Genomic DNA, 19,398 nt, shown 5'->3' with positions numbered 1-19,398 from the left:
ATAGTATGGAAATACATTTACTGAATAAACTCTTACTAAATTTATTAGGAATATGTGCATCAAAAGTCATGTGACTAAATTATTAGTTCTGGACTAACCTGTAGACCAATCATCACAAATATCTGTGTCCTGAAAATCTAAAGCCTGTATAGAGTTTTCAGAGGAAATAAGTTGAATACAAACTTGAATGTACTAAAGATTAGTGTGGCAGCGGGGGCGTGGTCAAGCGCCCGTCCGGGAGAGGAAAGCGGTAAGGGCGCTTACACCTGAGCTAAATTATGCCTAAACACCTGTCTCTAATTCCAGTGAGCACGAGGAGAGCGGCATAAAAACAGAGCCTCCAGACGGGGAGAGAAGACAAGCAGACCCAGTGTTTGTGTGTGTTCGTGTATTTGTGTGTGCAAAACATAATTAAAAAGGACGTACCTTGAGAGGAAGACCTGTTTCCTGTCCTCCTTCACTAGTATAGTGTTACAATTAGGTTTATTGCCACTTATGAAAATTATCGTATAGATCCACATGATAAAGTCATAGGAATGGAGGAACACACACACATACTGTAGAGCTCCCAGAACTGAGTGACGCATTGTTGCTCCTAGACATTTCTTACACACGTGCTTCAATGTTGCTAATTTCATTGTCTCTTTGTGGGGTGGGGGGTGTTTAAAACACTTGTGTGAAGTTCTTAGAAATGTAATCTTTGTGTCCAATTTGGTTTCATAATTTTTGGAAAAACCTTTGAAGCATTTACTACAAAAATATTAAACCTTTAAAAATGTCATGTCGTGTAACCATATAAAGTAAACTTATTATAATACCTTCCTTGCACCTTGAATACATGAGTGTATAAACAACTTAATTTCATAAAATGTTCTCTTATTTTTCATCTTAATTTCTTGATTAATTTAAAAAAGATAGGTAAAAAAAGGTTTTTGAGTAAAAAATATCAATACGTTTTCTAAGGGTTACACCACATGACCTGAAAAACATTTGCCTTTTCATATAAATAAATATCAGATTTTTTTTTAAACTTCACGCTCAGTACTGAGGGTCTCAAGGTGTCTGCTCTGATTTATGTATTTTTATGGTCAACATAAACAACAAAATGCTACCCTACATGTTGATTACACCAAATTACTTTATTTGGTGGACAAAAGAGTTTTTAAAAATGAATCACTGCTTTAAAACATAACAATAAAATATTATTCTGCAATATTTTGTCAAAACTTTCAGCTTTTAATGATACTTTGACTTAGAAATTGAAAATATGTTCATCATAGAAAATGTGTACTCTCGTGACGAGTCCCTCAAGCATGCCTTCAACCAAGTGAAAGTAATTGATGGTCAACAGCTCCAGCTAGGTCTTGCGCTCACATACCCATACTTTTCTATTATTAAAGAGCGGTTGTATAGAGTGACGCAGGACACACAAACCAAAAGACACAAACACACACATAGGACAGACTGCTGCCCGTAAACGTTCTCTCTCTATCGCACCACCATCCACAGTCAGCCTTTATCCCGCTCGGAGGCTTGATTAGCCTGATAAGGGGCCAGGTGTGTAAAATCACGACCCGGCCCCACCCTCTCACATATATATATATACTATTTTTTATTGTCTACTGTGCATTCTATATTGTGTGTATGTGTATCCTTTATTGTGTTTATTGTATACTGCACATTGTATATTATTATTTGTATATTGTGTTTTGTGTAATTATGTGTATATTAGATATGAAAATTGTGTTGTCTAAATCAGATGTTTATTGTAAATTGGTATGTCTCATCACTGTCATGACTGCTATGTTGCTCGGAACTGCACCCAAGACTTTCACCCACTGTTGCACTTGTGTACATGGTTGAGTGACAATAAAGTGATTTTTTTTTTTTTTTTTTGGAAAGTGTAAAGGGATTTCAACTCTTGAAACTCTTGAAAGTCTGTTGTTTATCAAATGTTGAGAATTTTATATTTTACTTGCATGATTAGTTCTAAGTAATCCATGACATAATTCATCTAAAAGGGATGGTAAGGGGGATGGTATTTGTTATTTCTTGAAACAAGGGGGATGGTTTTTGTTATTTCTTGAAACAAGGGGATGGCATCCCCTCGCATCCCCCCTCAACTCAAACCCTGCCTATATGGAGCAGTTGGAATGGAAGTCCCACTTTTCAGTAAAAAGTGCCACCTTTTAAATTGAGGAATTTAATGTTTGGTTCCTCTAGATAAGGTGCTTTAGTTGGACTAGCCTGAAAAATATAGATTTTTCACATGATTTGAAATTAAAAAGGAACATTCACTATAACACCATTGTTGATATTGTTTTGCTAATTTGATATCCATTTGAAAAACAGTTCTGGAGATTTTGGTCTTTCCATGGACCCTTTTCACACTTCTGGGTAAACTTTGATAGTGGTGAATGGGAGTGAACGGGAGACCACGCCATATATAATTTTTGCTTACCCATTTGCTTCACAAAGCTTTCCAAATAAAGAAAGAAATAAAGAACGATGGATTACGACATTTAGAAGATATAAGATGACACATTTACTGTCACTCTCTCAGCAGATGTGTTAAAAAACGTATCACATTTGTGGCAACTCAATATTTAAAACTAATTCCACGGTAATATATTAAAGTATAATGTTAAACATTTACAAAAACTTTTTTTTAAATGGCAAAATGTTTGCTAGATTTACACTGCTAAATAAGGAAAAATGGTCCATGCAGGTAGCTAGGAGCTGTACTTATATGCCTATTACCTAGAATAGAATATAGCTGCCCATAGGCGCTACCAAGATGTTCACAGAAGATGTTAAACTGTCTTGAAAATGAAAGGAAAAATTCACAGAATTTACAGTAACTTATCTGCAGCAACTCAAGCTCAAAAGCATAACTGAATACACACTCAGATACACAAACACAAAAGACAGACACTTTAATGAGGGTTTAAAAACATGGCACTAATTAGCAGACAGAGCAAAGCAGCTAGATAGCTATCTAGCCTTTATTATCATGAGTGTGGCCTATTGATTTGCTTGTCTTATTATAACAGATGTTAATGAGTTTGAGACTTCACATCAATACAAGCTGATGGTGATACAGGCCAACAGAACACAAACACTAATGTCTCTAAAACAATGTTAGTATTGGCAGAATATTGTGCTATGTGCACACTTGTACTCTCTCTTGGGAGGTTTTCTCAAAATATACTGGAATCTATACCTGTCTGAAGAATTATCTGCTTAAAAGCCAAGTTGATCTTATACAACCTTTTTGAAATGGAGTTTTTGGACTTGGTATATCACTGGTCATTCATGGGTGTTTTAAGGGCAGGGAGGAAGCTTTTATGACTATACAGAAGTAAAATTGCAGTTCAAAAATTTGTGATAAAAAAAACCCTTTCATGAGCTTTTGGTTAAGCAATGGTATATCCACCTGTACAAGGTATAAATCAGTAATTCAGGAATTATCTGTAAAGTATTATGCTACCCACGATCCTGAAGCAAAATCTACCATGAAAACGAGCATTAGAGCTCAACAGGGGCCGTACATTCCCATAAAGCATTTGTGACTGATGTATTCAAATCAGTCTACAACCTCTTAAAGGGGTAGTTCACCCAAAAATGTAAATTCTCTCATCATTTACTCACTCTCATGCCATCCCAGATGTGTATGACTTTCTTTCTTCAGCAGAACACAAATTACGATTTTTAGAAGAATATTTCAGCTCTGTAGGTCCACAAAATGCAAGTGAATGGGTGCCAAACGTTTCACACTCCAAAAAGAATATAAAGGCAGCATAAAAGTAATTCATATGACTCCAGTGTTTTAATCCCTATTTTCTGAAGCGATATGATAGGTGTGGTGAAATTCTTCTCCCTGCCCAATAGGGGCTGTATGCGTTAAGAATGTGAATCACCAAAAACGAGACGAATTTGAAAGTGATTTTTTTTCACACTCACACCAATCATATCGCTTCTGAAGATATTGATTTAACCACAAGAGTCTTATTGATTACTTTTATGCTGACTTATGTGCTTTTTGGAGCTTCAAAATGTTGGCACCCATTCACTTGCATTGTATCGACCAAAAGAGCTGAAACATTTATCAAAAAATCTTAATATGTGTTCAGCTGATGAAAGAAAGTCATACACATTTAGGATGGCATAAGGGTGAGAAAATGATGAGAGCTTTCCTTTTTGGGTGAACTATCCCTTTAATAAACTTTGCAGTCGCCCATTTCCGCAAGAACAGTTTTGAATATATTTGAATATTTAGTTGTAAACTTCTTAAATTTTGCATAATTTTAATCTTATAGTAAATAGTTTTAGCATATTTCCAGTAACAATTCAAAATGCTTTCTGGGATGACAGGCTTGTATGTTTTTTTATTATTATTATTTTAAAATCCTTTATTCAAATCAAATGTTATAATACAATTGAGAACTCACAGAGTATGGGAAAAATACTTTCTACTACAAAACGGGCATTCACTCTTGTGCTCTTTGCAATGTTGTGAGGATGTGATACAAGTTTATTTTCAACAGCAAAATACCACAAAACTTGATACAGTGTACAACAGACGTCAGCTTCAGCTCCCTTTATTGCCCACTAAAAGTTGTTTGTTTATTCTGTATCAAATGTCTCTGTGTGTCTGTCGTTTCACAGACTGCTACATTTCCTATCGATTCGCATTCATTGTATCTTTCTGGAATGTCACACCAGCACATATCCTTTAGTACAGTAGTAGGGCGGTACAAGGAAAGAAGGGTTTGGATTTCCATTTTGACACAAAGAGGGATGTGTCAGTAAGAAGTGAATATCCGCTACCAGCCAAAGTTGTATTTAAAAAAATTTTGGTGCTAAAAAATAAAATGGACCAAAAAGAGATAACTCTCAAGGCCAGGGACAGCGTAAATGCAAAGATAGGTGTTTTTTTTCTTTCCCTTTAATATAAATATTAACTAGCCAAAGTGGCTGATGGGCAAAAAAGTTAATATTGTCAATATGTAGGCAAAGACTCACCAGCCAAAGCAGAAGAGGGCAAAGTAGATGCCCAGCAGTGTGGCTACCACATGCCGCACAAATGGACTGGTCTTGCTGGGGTGCAGATAGAGCCGGAACCACACGGCTGTGAGAAGGGCACACAGCTGACATACTACAAAATTCACCTGGAAGGGGTACAAAGAGAGAAACAACTAATCATCAGGTGAACTTAACTTGTTATGGCCAAAAGTCTGCTAATTCAGCATGTTTTCTTTAGAGCTCATCAATAATTCTTATGGCTGAAAAAAAAGCAACATCACAGGCATTTGAAAAGTATATTGCGCCCATACAGCGTATCCTCCAAACTCGGTACAACACAGTAAAGTGATAACCATTAAGATATTTGTTACTCGCTTGGTTTTTAATTCTGTTCTGCCATGCTGGGTAGCCCTGCCTCAAGGTAAAGGAATATTCCAGGTTCAATACAAGTTTTACAATTATATTTTAATCAAACTACACAATGATGACTCTAAGACATATTACAGTTATTATTACAGATATTACAGTTTAATTTTCTATTAAAGCATTATTTTCTGTAAAGCTCCTTTTAAATAATGCGTGTTGTGAAAAGTGCTATACAAATATAAATTACTTGACTTGACAAGTTAAGCTCAATTGACATCATTTGTGGCATAATATTGATTACCATAAACATTTATTTTGACTCATTCTTCCTTGTCTTAAAGAAAAAAAAAAGAAAAAAATTGGGCTACAATGAGGCACTTTCTGAATGTTAAAATACTCAGTTTTTCAAAAGTTTAGCCACAAGACATAAAGAATATATGTGTAAACATGATTTTAGTGGGATAATAATCACTTACAAACCTTTACTGTGTAAGGTTATAGCCAATTTGACAACTTATTTGCTCAAATAATAACAAGAGTTTATGTGAGTTCTTTTATAAAATTATAAGCCTCAAATTTCTGCCTTTAAACTCTCCAAGAATTGGCCCCATTCACTTCCATTGTAAGTGACTCACTGTAACCTCAATTTTTTTATTTTATTTTTTTAAAGAAAAGGAGGGATGAGTCTAAATACATTTTTGTGGTCATTAATATTGTGCCACTTATGCTGTCGATTGAGCTTAACTGTAATGCTACACAGAGCTGTAAATGTAAGTACATTTAAAAATTATTATTTGCTGTGATTTCAGTACTTCACCTCTATAGGCCACTTTTTAAGCAAAACCTAGTGAGATGCCTACATAGGCAGCATATGAAGGCATCATAGACACTGCCTCCAAAGATACCTTGTTATGGGCAAATTCAAAGGCATCTAAAAATATATATTCATGATAGCATACAAAGCAAGAGAAAAGTTGATTATACATATACTTAGCTAATTAATACATATTTTATTCAATAATTATGTGTTTGAAAATTCTTTTCATGCTTATGTGAGAAGAGTTGTCAAGGTGTCACGCAGAACTCCGTGGGAACAGAGATTTTGTGAGAACAGGCACACAGACACTCACACAATTAGCATCTTCAACAAAGATAACAATAAGTTAAGTCTCTTCTCTCTCACTACCCCCTATCGTCCACTCATTCTCTTAAGACCCAAGTCATTCATAATGTATACATATATAGTATATTAGAAAATATAATGTTCTTTGTGAAAGCAAGGGACTTTAATATTCATGTTTAAAAGTCTCTAAAAAAAAGTTGCAATCGGTGCCACAGTCTTGTTTCCCACAGCAGCAGACTTGGTATTTCAGAGGTCCTCAATGTAAATTACTTTCAGGACTCAGGAGGTTATCACCTCCTGAATCACTGAATTCTATTCAGTTCCAAATTCCTATTGTTTACTATTGGCCAGTAATGTTTATTCTGGTCTGGATACTTAAATGAAATTCACAAGAGGGGGATTCTGGGAGATTCTGTAACCAGATTTAATAACATGGTTTCATTATAAAAGTCGAGTATGCATCTCTTACTCTTAAGATTCATCTTGAGCATTTGGATGTTATGTATTGATTATTTCTGAATTTCTGGATTATTTTCTTTAATTGAAAATGGGTTAATGGAAAGTTGTCACGAACCCCTTTCCTCTGCCCCATCTCAGCTTCCTCACACACGCACACTATCTCCCGTCTCGCACACAGGCACTCCGCGAGCGTGCTCGCTTCCCGCTCCCTCGCTCCGCCCTCCTGAGCGCGAACGCTCTTTTTCCTCCATCGGGCTTCCACGCCCGGTTTTGCTTTTACGAGCTCTCGCTCGTAAACGATCTCCCCCCTCTGGCGCACCCGGCTCTTGACCCTACGCTTCCCACGACTACTCTTCATTGGATTTGCCCCTTGTATGTACTTTTGCCTGCCTGCAAATAAGCGCCAGTTTTGACTTACATTGTGACTGTCTCAACTTGTGATGCGTTACAAAATAACCAACCTCACCGTTGACAGTCACAATGCCCAGCTAAGGAGTTGCGCAGCTCACTAGAGCGGAGGTGCACGTCACATTCGGGCGCGGAGCTACAGTGTGGAGAGATGACCACGCGCTCACGGCCCAGGGGCAGCAGGTATGCGCTATTTCTGATTTTTTTACCCGGTTTCACCTGTGTCTGCCCCTGAGCCCGTTTATGCATGTCTGGCGCCGTGAACTCTCCACCCCGGAGAGGTTTTATGGCTCTTCCGGCGCAGACCAAGGGGTTTCTATGCAAGGCAGCGACATTATGGACCCAGCGGCCCAACTCGTGGGTTTGCGTCAGGGAGCCAAACCGTGGAGGCTTATATTATGGATTTTTGTGTCCTGGCGTACCAGGTGAAATTTAATGAGGTGGCTCTGAAGACCATTTTTCAATGTGGTCTGAATGAGCCAACCTCATCATTAATGCCTGGTGGTCGCTGTCCCCTTAACCTGGCTCAGTTTATTGACCTCGCCCTACTGTACTCTGGTTCCTCGTTCACTGTGGGGGAGGCAGACACTGAACCAGCGCTCCACACCAAGGCCCCCGTCTCGAAGCCTGACACGGCCCCCGTCTCGAAGCCTGACACGGCCCCTGTCTCGAAGCCTGACACGGCCCCCGTCTCGAAGCCTGACACGGCCCCAGTCCCTAAGCCTGACACGGCCCCAGTCCCTAAGCCTGACACGGCCCCAGTCACGAGGCCTGTCACGGCCCCAGCCTCGAAGCCTGGCACGGCCAGCGAGCCAGCGCCCATGCCCGCCACGACCCAGCGAGCCAGCGCCCATGCCGCCCGCGACCAGCGAGCCAGCGCCCATGCCGCCACGACCAGCGAGCCAGCGCCCATGCCCGCCACGGCCAGCGAGCCAGCACCCATGTCTGCCACGGTCAGCGAGCCAGGGCCTGTAGCCTCGACCGTCCCCATGGCCACGTCCCTGTTGGCCGAAGACGTAAGAGAAGGAAGAGGGCCCCTTCTCCCCAGTCTCGTCTTGTGCTCAAGACCGCAGAGGGTCCCGCAGAGTCTCCCACGGCTCTGCAGACCTCTGCTCCGCCCTCAGGGTCTCCCACGGCTCTGCAGACCTCTGCTCCGCCCTCGGAGTCTCCCACGGCTCTGCAGACCTCTGCTCCGCCCTCAGAGTCTCCCACGGCTCTGCCGGGTTCTGCTCCGCCCTCAGAGTCTCCCACGGCTCTGCCGGGTTCTGCTCAGCCCCTCTGAGCCTCCCAGGCTCCCGCGAGCCTCCTAGGGCTCTTCCTCACGAGCCTCCCAGAGCTCTACCCCTCAAGTCCCTCAGGGCTCCACCCTTCAAGCCTCTCACGGCTCAGCCTCTCGAGTCTCTCAAGGCTCCATCCCTCGAGTCTTTCATGGCTCCACCCCTCAAGCCTCTCATGGCTTCGCCTCTCGAGTCTCTCAAGGCTCCATCCCTCGAGTCTTTCATGGCTCCACCCCTCAAGCCTCTCACGGCTTCGCCTCTCGAGTCTCTCAAGGCTCCATCCCTCGAGTCTTTCATGGCTCCACCCCTCAAGCCTCTCACGGCCTGCCTCTCGAGTCTCTCAAGGCTCCATCCCTCGAGTCTTTCATGGCTCCACCCCTCAAGCCTCTCACGGCCAGCCTCTCGAGTCTTTCATGGCTCCACCCCTCAAGCCTCTCACGGCTTCGCCTCTCGAGTCTCTCAGGGCTCCATCCCTCGAGTCTTTCATGGCTCCACCCCTCAAGCCTCTCACGGCTCAGCCTCTCGTGTCTTTCAGGGCTCCATCCCTAGAGTCTTTCATGGCTCCACCCCTCAAGCCTCTCACGGCTTTGCCTCTCGAGTCTCTCAGGGCTCCTCCGCCTCTCAGGGCGTCCCCTCTCGAGTCTCTCAGGGCTCCTCCGCCTCTCAGGGCTCCGCCCCTCCGAGTCTCTCAGGGCTCCTCCCCTCTCAAGCCTCTCAGGGCTCCCCCTCTCGAGTCTTTCAGGGCTCCTCCTCCTCTCAAGCCTCTCAGGGCTTCGTCTCTCGAGTCTTTCAAGGCTCCCCCTCAAGCCTCTCCGAGCCTCCCAGGGCTCCCCCTCCAGAGCCTCCCTACGGCTCCACCTCCCGAGCCTCCCAGGGCTCGGCCACTAGAGGCTCCTATGGCTCTGCCTCCCGAGCCTCCTACGGCTCCCCCTCCAGAGCCTCCTACGGCTCCACCTCCCGAGCCTCCCAGGGCTCGGCCACTAGAGGCTCCTATGGCTCTGCCTCCCAAGCCTCCTACGGCTCCCCTCCAGAGCCTCCTACGGCTCCACCTCCCGAGCCTCTCATGGCTCTGCTCCCAAAGACTCCAGAGCTTCCTAAGGCTCCGCCTCTTGAGCCTTCCACGGCTCCACCACCCGAGCCTCCTACAGCTCTGCTCCCTAAGACTCCAGAGCCTTCTAGAGATTAGCCTCTGGAGCCTCCTGCTGACTCCGCCTTTAAAGCCTCCCTTGGCTCCACCTCCAGAGCCTACCAGGGCTTCACTCCTGGAGCCTTCTACGGCGCCACCACCCACGGCGTCACCTCCCTCGGCTCTGCCTCCAGAGCCTTCCAGGGCTTCACCTCTGGAGCCTCCTACGGCGCCACCTCCATGGGCTCCACTTCCAGAGCCTTCCAGGCCTTCAGCCCTAAAGCCCCCTTGGCTCCACCTCCAGAGCCTTCCAGGCCCTCGCCCCTAAAGCCTCCTTCGGCTCCACCTCCGGAGCCTTCCAGGCCTTCGCCCCTAAAGCCTCCTTCGGCTCCACCTCCAGAGCCCACCAGGGCCTCGCCCCTGGGGCCTTCTGCGACTCCACCTCCCTCGGCCTCCTGAGCTCCGTCTCCTGAGCCTTCCTCGGCCCCGTCTCCTGAGCCTCCCTCGGCGCCGCCTCTTGGTCTCTCAATTCCCCGCCTGCCGAGTCTCTCACGGCTCCGCCTTCCAAGGCTCAGTCTCCCAAGTCCTCCACGACTCCGCCTTTCACGGCTCCGCCCCTGAAACCTTTCCTCACTGGGTCTTGCCTGCTCCCCTTGTTACCGTTCCTCTACCTGTCCTGTGGCCTCTTCCCTGGCCTCCGGACCCTATTCCTGTCCGGTGGTCACCTTCCAGACCCCGGACCCAGTCCCTGTCCTCCAGTCTCCTTCCAGACCTCCTGACCCAGTCTCTGCCCTAAGGCTGCCCCCAGATCTCCCGACCACCCGCCTGTCCACTATGTTCCCCTTGACCTTGTATTGAACTGCCCATTTGACCCCCATGGACTGTTTCATTTTTCCTTTATGCCTTCTGTCCCCATATGGTTTGTGTGTTTTGTGTGTTTCTGTTCCCCGCGAGCTCACACGCTCGTTCTGTTCCCCGCGAGCTCACACGCTCGTTCTGTTCCCCTGCGAGCTCACACGCTCGTTCTGTCCCCCGCGAGCTCACACGCTCGTTCTGTTCCCCGAGCTCACACGCTCGTTCTGTTCTATCGCGCCCACGCAACCCAGCGTGGCCGTCAGGAGCCGTCCTTTTCAGAGGGGAGTACTGTCACGAACCCCTTTCCTCTGCCCCATCTCAGCTTCCTCACACCGCACACTATCTCCCGTCTCGCACACAGGCACTCTGCGGCGTGCTCGCTTCCCGCTCCCTCGCTCCGCCCCTGGCCTTGAGCGCTCTTTTTCCTCCATCGGGCTTCCACGCCCGGTTTTGCTTTTACGAGCTCTCGCTCGTAAACGATCTCCCCCCTCTGGCGCACCCGGCTCTTGACCCTACGCTTCCCACGACTACTCTTCATTGGATTTGCCCCTTGTATGTACTTTTGCCTGCCTGCAAATAAACGCAGTTTTTGACTTACATTGTGACTGTCTCAACTTGTGTGCGTTACAAAAGTTAAACCTTTTTAAAGAATTTTTCTGAAATTCTTGCCTTTAGTAGAATAATTTAAGTCCTAGCTGTACACTAATGGTCCAGCATTAATGGAGCATTGGGAACGTTTCTCGAGCCTCAGCTTTCTGACTAACTTTTTGGCATTAACTAATTGTACCTCGACTATAGGGACTAAATATAATCATCATTTAGAACAACAAATTTTGAATGACCCGTCTAAATAGTGTTAGTCATAACCTCTGTTTACTGTAATATTATTCCAGTTTAGTGTACATAGGAAACAATGGGGGACTAATCAAAAATACTATCTGGATACAGTAGCAATGGTCGGCCTAACCAGAGAGTATTAAGTTACTCCCTCTGGCTGAGAATAGTGTTACTTTAAGTGTATGCAGATCTAGGGGACTAAACTAAATTACATTTCAGTTAAAATTACACTGGGAGAGAATTGTCGGAATATTATTAGTCAATTAGGCCTACCTCTGGGTAACGATCTAAAACTGACAAGTTTGTGAAATGAACACCTGTACCCGGCCGATGCGTAGACTCAAGTAACAGGAATCCGAATGAACGATTGCAATTTATAAGTATATACTTAACTAGAACAACCAAGTGCCTACATTTATAGGAGGTTACCCCATGTGACTCTATCCTCCCTAGCAACCAAGCCAATTTGGTTGCTCAGGAGACCTGGCTGGAGTCACTCAGCACGCCCTGCATTCAAACTCCAGGGGTGGTAGTCAATAGTCAATACTCGCTGAGCTACCCAGGGCCCCCCGATTCTTACACTTATTAGAATACAACATTGTTAGCTTTGCAACATGTTAATGTCAAAATCTATTGGAATCATTTGTTTGTCAAGTCTCTATGCTAAGTGAGATTTATGTCAGCTTAGCAACATGCCAACATCAAATTCTATTGAAATCAGTTGTGAGTCAAATCTCCCATGCTCAGCATGAATCAATTGTGAGTCAAATCTCCCATGCTCAGCATGGCTTTATGTTAGCTTAGCAACATGCTAATGTCAAACTCTATAGGAATAAATTGTTTCAAGTCTCTTATGCTCACCCAGATTTATGTGGTGTGCAGAGTTGCTGCCAATGCAGAGTATTTCCAATCGGTTACTTCTAAGGCACATCTTGGTTAGGAATGCTGCCTTAGAAGGCAGCTGGCCATGTAGGCATGGGGCAGCTCTCTAGGTTTTATACCAAGCAACCAAGCAAGATAAATACCATGAGCACAACAAAACAGAAGGTTGACAGCATCCTCGGTGAGGTTCTTGCAGTAACTCGGAACCCTGCTAGCCTTGTGACCTACTTAGAAGATCATGCCTTGAGCTTCACTCTGACATGTTTATTATGAAAGCCAAAGCCATCAACAGCATGACTCTAGAATGGACACAGCTGTGGAATTTCAACTGAAAGGCTATTTATCTTTATCCAAATTCTAAGATCCAAGCTTGATAAAAAGAGCATTTATCAGTAGTCTGCTGAATATCTAACCTTTTGGTATATGCAGCACATTAAAGGGAAAAAAAAAACTTTGCCAAGCTTCCTGTAGTGAAACGGACAAGAGTGGTTTAAGGCAGGCCATCGCAAAAGTCTGCAAAGATCTAAGATGAACTAAAATGAGACAGATGTCTCACACTGTGTGAGTATGCAACAGTACACTGCACTGCATCTGTCCACATCTGCATTCAATGCCTGACGTGTAGCACTTAATAAATACACCACAACAGGGCAGCCACTTGTGTTAGCGACATCCAATTCATCTGTCAAGCGACCCAGTGTGGAGACCACACTGAAGCCATTTAGAGGAACTAAACTTGAATTAGCATTTTCAGAGGTTTTTGAAGTGTGTTCTAGAAATAAGGAACAGCTGATAAAATAGGAATTAAAAATGAAGAAAATACTAACCTGTCATGTTCACAAACAAGAACTTCCTTTGGCACTGTAAGAAAACTAATATTAGTTGAGTCTTCGGAGGTATTCACACCTTTTTGTGTCCTTCTGCACTTTAAAAAAAAAGTTTGTCTCGTATTTTCAGCATTTATGACACAGTATCAAGTTAAAAGAAGGTTTTTTTAGCACAACTGTGTTTTGCTCTTATACCAGTTAAAAGTTACAGATTGGAAACACACTGTATAGGCAGCAACTCTGTGCACCACATAAATCTCCCTGAGCATTGCAGACTTTCACAATTGATTCCAACAGAGTTTGACATTAGCATGTTCCTAAGCGAACAATGTGACAGCACATCAAACATGTATAAAAAAGAGAGCAAAAGGTTTTAAAAAGTTACTTGAGCTTAGATGACCCAATGTTGCAAAAACTTGACTTGAAACAATGTGCAACTACCTTTTAACTAAAGAGGCATAAAATCATGTGCACTATTCAGGCCAAGAAATGCTCACTTAGACAAGAAGGTTTCATCTGACTGACATGCAAGACAACCAACACCAACTTACATGATGTCAGGTGCATCTGAAATTGATGATACTAACATAATACACCATAATACATTAAATCTCTTGGCATTTTTGTGTGCAATATGCATCAAACATTCCATGGCATCAATGGTCTGTGAATGTGCCATCTAGGACTATGAAACACTGATCTCTTCACAAGTTTAGGCAAGAATTATGAAGGCTCAGATAATGTAATTCCAGCCGCATGGTTCGTAGACACAACATAAATAATCCCTGACAGATTAAAGATTATCAGTCAGATTTGACAGAGGCTCATTTGCCAGCCTCTATCACTTTCATTTTGCAGATTTCCTGTTGCTCTCAAAGTTTGAATTTCATCTGTCCTTAACACCTGTAGCAAACATCAAGTGCACCACAATTGTGCAGTGAAGAAATATGAAAATATCTTAATGTTACACTGAACACAATTATTTTTTATTTAAAAGCTTGATACAGGCATAATGCTAAAGCTTTGTTCTAAATGAATAACTTTATGTGTATTGAGTGTAATGCAAACTTTTGTTTAATTTTTGATAAGGAACATCTCAGACCATTTCAGCTCAAAGTGTTATCTGGTAGTAATAATTTAGCTTTTAGCAGATGCTTTTATCCTAATTGATTTACAGTACACTTTTTACAGGGACAGTTCCCCTGGTTTAGTGCCAGTTACCAGCTCAATTCTGACATCCAAAGAGCAGCGTAGCTCAATTTAATACTGATATATAGTAATTTATTGATAGCAAATCAATACATAAAAATTAAAAGTGATAATTGTCTCATAATTTACTCACATGTGCCATCTCAAACTTGTATAACTATCTTTCTTCTGTGGAACTCAAAGATATTGTCATACATGTCTGATATATCCATACAATGCAAGTTAACAGGCTCAAACACGTTCAAGCTCCAAAAAGAAAATAAAGGCAGCATAAAAGGCAATACATCTGGCTCAAGTGGTTTAATAAATGACTTCTGAAGCAATATGATACATTTTGAGTGAGAAACAGACCAAAAATGTAACTCCATTTTTGTAATGAAGACTAAGGCAGGTTGGGATCCATCAGCAGTGTTTAATAAACAATCAGTAGTCGTACAGGCAATGGTCAAGCACAGGTAAACAGAAATGTAGGAGGCAGGCAGACTCAGCGTGAGAGCAGGCAGAAGATCGGGGCTGGCAGCAAACAATCAATAGACTAGAGCAGGCAATGGAAATACGGGGCAGGCGGCAAACAGACAAGGTACAGGAACAAAGCAGGGTCGATACACGATAGACAGACTGGTAAACAGGGTAAACGCTTGGAATTGTAGCCGGAGCAAAACAAGACTTCGCAATGAATGAATGAACAGAGTGGTTTAAATAGAGCGTGGCAAACAGGGAACAGCTGTAGAGTAATCAGTATGCAGGCTTATGGGAAATGTAGTCTTAGCGGTCAATACTCCGGAGAATCTGATCTCCGATGACTGAAGGGAGAGGCGCTCTCTGTGTTCGTGACAGAGCCACCCCCCCCCCCCCGTGAGCGGCTCCGGACGCGAGGATGCGACCTGCGTCGGGGTCTCCCCCGAGGTCGAGGGGCCGGTCTCTCCGGATTGATCCTGTGGAACTCTGTGATGAGGTTGGGGTCAAGGATGTCATTGGCGCTGACCCAGGATCTTTCTTACGGGCCGTACCCCTCCCAATCCACCAGGTATTGGATCTGACCTCGGTGACGCCTGGAGTCGAGCAGAGTGCGCACCAGAAAGGCCTCCTCACCGCCCACAATCATGGGGAGGGGTCCGGGAGGCGCCTCCTCCTCAGTCCTCGGAGCATCAGCCGGTTTGAGCAGGGAGACATGGAAAGTAGGAGAAATACGGTAATTAGCAGGGAGTTGCAAACGGAAAGAAACTGGGTTAATTTGTCTAAGGATTTTGAAGGGACCCACATACCTAGGACTGAGTTTCTTGCATGGCAGGCGCAGACGGAGGTCTTGTGTTGAGAGCCAAACCCATTGACCAGGGATGTAACTGGGGCCGGGACGACGGTGGCGACTGGCTTGCTCTCTGGAACGGTTCACCGCCCGTTGTAGATGGACGTGGGCCTGGTCCCACACTGCCTCACTGCGCTGCAGCCAGTCGTTGACTGCGGGGACCTCTGAGGGTTCGCCGGACCACGGGAAGAGAGGGGGTTGGTAACCCAGAATGCATTTGAATGGTGTCAAATTGGTTGAGGGTTTGAGGAGAGAGTTCTGGGCATATTCGGCCCACGGAAGGTAGCGACTCCAATCCACCTGATTGCGATGGCAATACGTTCAGAAGAATTTTGTTATTTCCTGATTCAGGCGTTCCGTCTGACCGTTGGACTGCGGGTGGTACCCAGAAGTGAGACTGACGTTGACGTTTAGGCGGTGGAAGAAAGCTTTCCAGACCCTGGACGTGAACTGTGGACCCCGGTCCGAGACAATGTCCTCAGGAAGTCCATAGTAACGAAAGACATATTGGAATAGGTGTTCGGCGGTCTCCAGGGCTGAAGGCAGTTTGGGCAGGGGTATGAGACGGCAGGCCTTGGAGAATCGGTCAATGATGGTTAGAACTGTGGTATGGTGTTGAGAGTTGGGTAGGTCAGTAATGAAGTCCACAGCGATATGCGACCAGGGACATCGAGGTATGGGTAGTGGTTGAAGCAGACCAGCTGGCGGTTGTTTAGGGGTCTTGGCTACATTGCAGGCTTGACACTTGTTCACGAAGTCGGTGGTGTCGTCCGACAGGGTCTCCCATCAGAAGCGGTTCCGCAGTAGGCGGACGGTGGCCGTGATGCCCGGGTGTCTGAAGTGCGGTGCGTCATGTACCCAGCGCATGACCCTTTCCCGCAGACTAGGAGGTACAAAGGTCCGGTTGGGCAAACATTCAGGTGGAGGCGGAGCGGTGGCATGAGCCTGGGTGATGTCTGCCATGAGGTCCCACTGGACAGGGGCAAGAACCAAGTCGGGAGGAACTATGGGCTCGGCGTCAAAGCGTGGAGGTGTGGCTTCGTGCTGCCGAGAGAGGGAGTCGGCCTTGACATTCTTGGACCCGGGGAGGTAAGAAATAGTGAAGTCAAAGCGAGTAAAGAATAGAGCCCATCTGGCCTGCCTGGGGTTGAGTCTCTTGGCAGAGCGAAGGTATTCAAGGTTGCGATGATCCGTGAAAACTTGGAACGGATGTCTGGCCCCCTCCAACCAATGTCGCCACTCCTCCAGCGTGGCTTTCATAGCCAGGAGTTCACGGTTGCCGACGTCATAATTTTGTTCGGCTGAAGAGAGTTTGCGGGAGTAGAAGGCACAGGGAAATAGCTTAGGAGGGTTACCTTGGCGTTGGGAGAGGATCGCTCCGATGCCCGTGTTCGAGGCGTCCACCTCCACGACGAACGGTATGTCAGGGTCAGGGTGGTGCAGAATGGGTGCAGAGGTAAAGCGCTCCTTTAGCTGAGCGAAGGCCCGGATGGGAGTCGGGGGTCCAGTGAAGTTTGTTTTGATTCCCCTTTACCATGGCGGTGAGAGGTGAGGTGACGGTGCTGAAGTTTCTGATGAATCTCCGGTAAAAGTTGGAGAATCCCAGAAAGCGTTGGAGTTCTTTCACCGTGGTGGGTTGAGGCCAGTTTAGCACAGCTTGGACCTTATTGTCGTCCATGGCCACCCCTTCAGGGCTGATGATGTACCCCAGGAAGGCAACAGATCTCAAGTTGAACTCATATTTCTCGGCCTTGGCATACAACTGGTGTTGGATTAGACGCTTCAGAACCGCTCTAACCTGGACGATGTGTTCCTCGAGGGAATCGGAGTAGATCAGGATGTCATCGATGTATACAATCAGGCACCTATTGAGCATGTCCCTGAAGACGTCGTTAACGTAGGATTGGAACACTGAGGGGCTGTTGGACAGGCCGAACGGCATGACCCGATATTCGTAATGGCCGCTGGTGGTGGAAAAGTCGGTCTTCCACTCGTCCCCCTCCCGGATGCGAATCAGGTTGTAGGCATTTCGGAGGTCCAACTTGGTATAAATCTTTGCCGACCTCAGTTGGTCCAGGGCTGAGGGAACTAGGGGCAGTGGGTATCGGAACTTTACTGTGACGTTGTTCAGGCCGCGATAGTCAATACAGGGGCGTAACGAGCCATCTTTCTTGCCCACGAAGAAGAAGCCGGCTGCCGCTGCGGAGGTGGAGTGTCGGATGAACCCCTTGGCTAGTTCCTCCTCTATGTAGGATTTCATGGCGAGAGATTCAGGTTCAGACATGGGATAGATTCTGCCACGGGGCGGTGAAGCCCCGGGGTGGAGCTCGATAGCGCAGTCGCTGGAACGATGTGGTGGAAGTAGTGACGCCTTGGCCTTGCTGAAGGCTTCACTGAGGTCGGCGTATGCCGGAGGAATCGTTGGGAATGTGTCGGGGTTTCTTACGACGTGGGTGGTCCCCAGGGGGGTAGGTCGAATGGTGCACAGACATCTCGTAGAACAGTTGGGGCCCAACTGAGAGAGTTGATTGTCCCGCCAGGAAATTCGTGGGTCGTGTAGTCGGAGCAAGGGAAAGCCAAGAATGACAGGGTTGCGAGGAGATTGGATGACGTAGAAGCGTATGGTTTCGGTGTGTAGTGCCCCCACCTGCAGGAGGAGGTCTCGGGTGGTGTAACATACTCTGCCGGATCCCAGGGGCCGACCATCTAGCGCCGCCACTGTCAAAGGAGGATTGCACGCCGTCAGGGGAATTTGATACTGTTCACAGAAAGACTCATCAATAAAGTTCCCCGCCGCCCCAGAGTCAATCAAAGCTTGGGTGTTAGTACTGGTTGACCGGTAGGCTAGTTTAATGGGTACTTCGAGGCAGGTTCCAGGCAAAGTAGAGGAAATGAGCAGACTCACCCCGGGATGTGAAGCTAGTGATGGGCGCGTCGGGCAGTTGAAGCGTTGATGTCCAGCTTGACCGCAGTATAGACAGAGGTGGTTGGCGTAACAGCGTTCCCTTTCCTCGGGAGAGATGTGTGACCGGTCGACCTGCATGGGCTCTGAAGTGTTGGCTGGCTGGTGCACCGGATTGGGAGGTGTAGACCACCGGGCTGGGCGTCTGGAACGGATGAGGTTGTCTATGCGGATTGCCAATGTTATGAATTGCTCCAGGGAAATACCTTCATCACGACAAGCCAGCTCGGATTGGAGTTCAGTATCAAGGCCCTGCCGAAAGAGGAGCTTGTGAGTGGATTCGAGCCAGCCCGTTTGGGCTGCGAGAGTTCGAAAGGAGAGTGCGTAGTCCGCAGCTGGACGCTTGCCTTGGCGGAGAGCCAGAAGTTGCTCGCCAGCGTTCTTACCGCCCTCAGGGTGAACAAAAACATCAATCAGGCCTTGTCGGAAGGATTCGAAGGTAAATTGAGCAAACCCTTGTTTGGTCCAAAGTGCGGTTGCCCAATCTAGGGCTCTACCAGTGAGGACGGAGTTCATAAGAAGAATTTTGCTCTCATCAGAGGGGTATAGTGCCGGTTGCTGAGAGAGGAACAGCGAGCATTGCATGACGAACCCTTTGCACTTTGACGGTGAACCGTCAAACTTCTCGGGTAGCGCGAGTCGTGGGCTCGCGGAGGTTACTAGGAGGGGCATGGCGGTCGCCGCCGAGCTGGTTTGAGGTATTGCAGGTGCTGGTGCGGGTGTAGGCTGGTGCAGT

The 19,398-nt window shown here is 46.0% G+C and overlaps 1 protein-coding gene across 2 annotated transcripts in view; it reads right to left on the bottom strand.

Annotated features, from left to right (window-relative positions):
- The window catches only part of LOC127624184 (lysophospholipid acyltransferase 2-like), an 81,770-nt gene that overhangs the window by 31,574 nt on the left and 30,798 nt on the right, over positions 1-19,398 (bottom strand). For both annotated transcript variants that reach the window (XM_052098891.1, XM_052098892.1), the window contains exon 2: positions 5,026-5,171. In XM_052098891.1, coding sequence (XP_051954851.1) covers positions 5,026-5,171 — 146 coding nt within the window. The remainder of the gene's footprint in view (positions 1-5,025; positions 5,172-19,398) is intronic.

The sequence above is a fragment of the Xyrauchen texanus genome, chromosome 30, assembly GCF_025860055.1.
Source record: "Xyrauchen texanus isolate HMW12.3.18 chromosome 30, RBS_HiC_50CHRs, whole genome shotgun sequence".
Lineage (NCBI taxonomy): Eukaryota > Metazoa > Chordata > Actinopteri > Cypriniformes > Catostomidae > Xyrauchen > Xyrauchen texanus.
The sequence above is the reverse complement of the archived record's forward strand: the minus strand, read 5'-3'. Positions and strand labels throughout refer to the sequence as shown.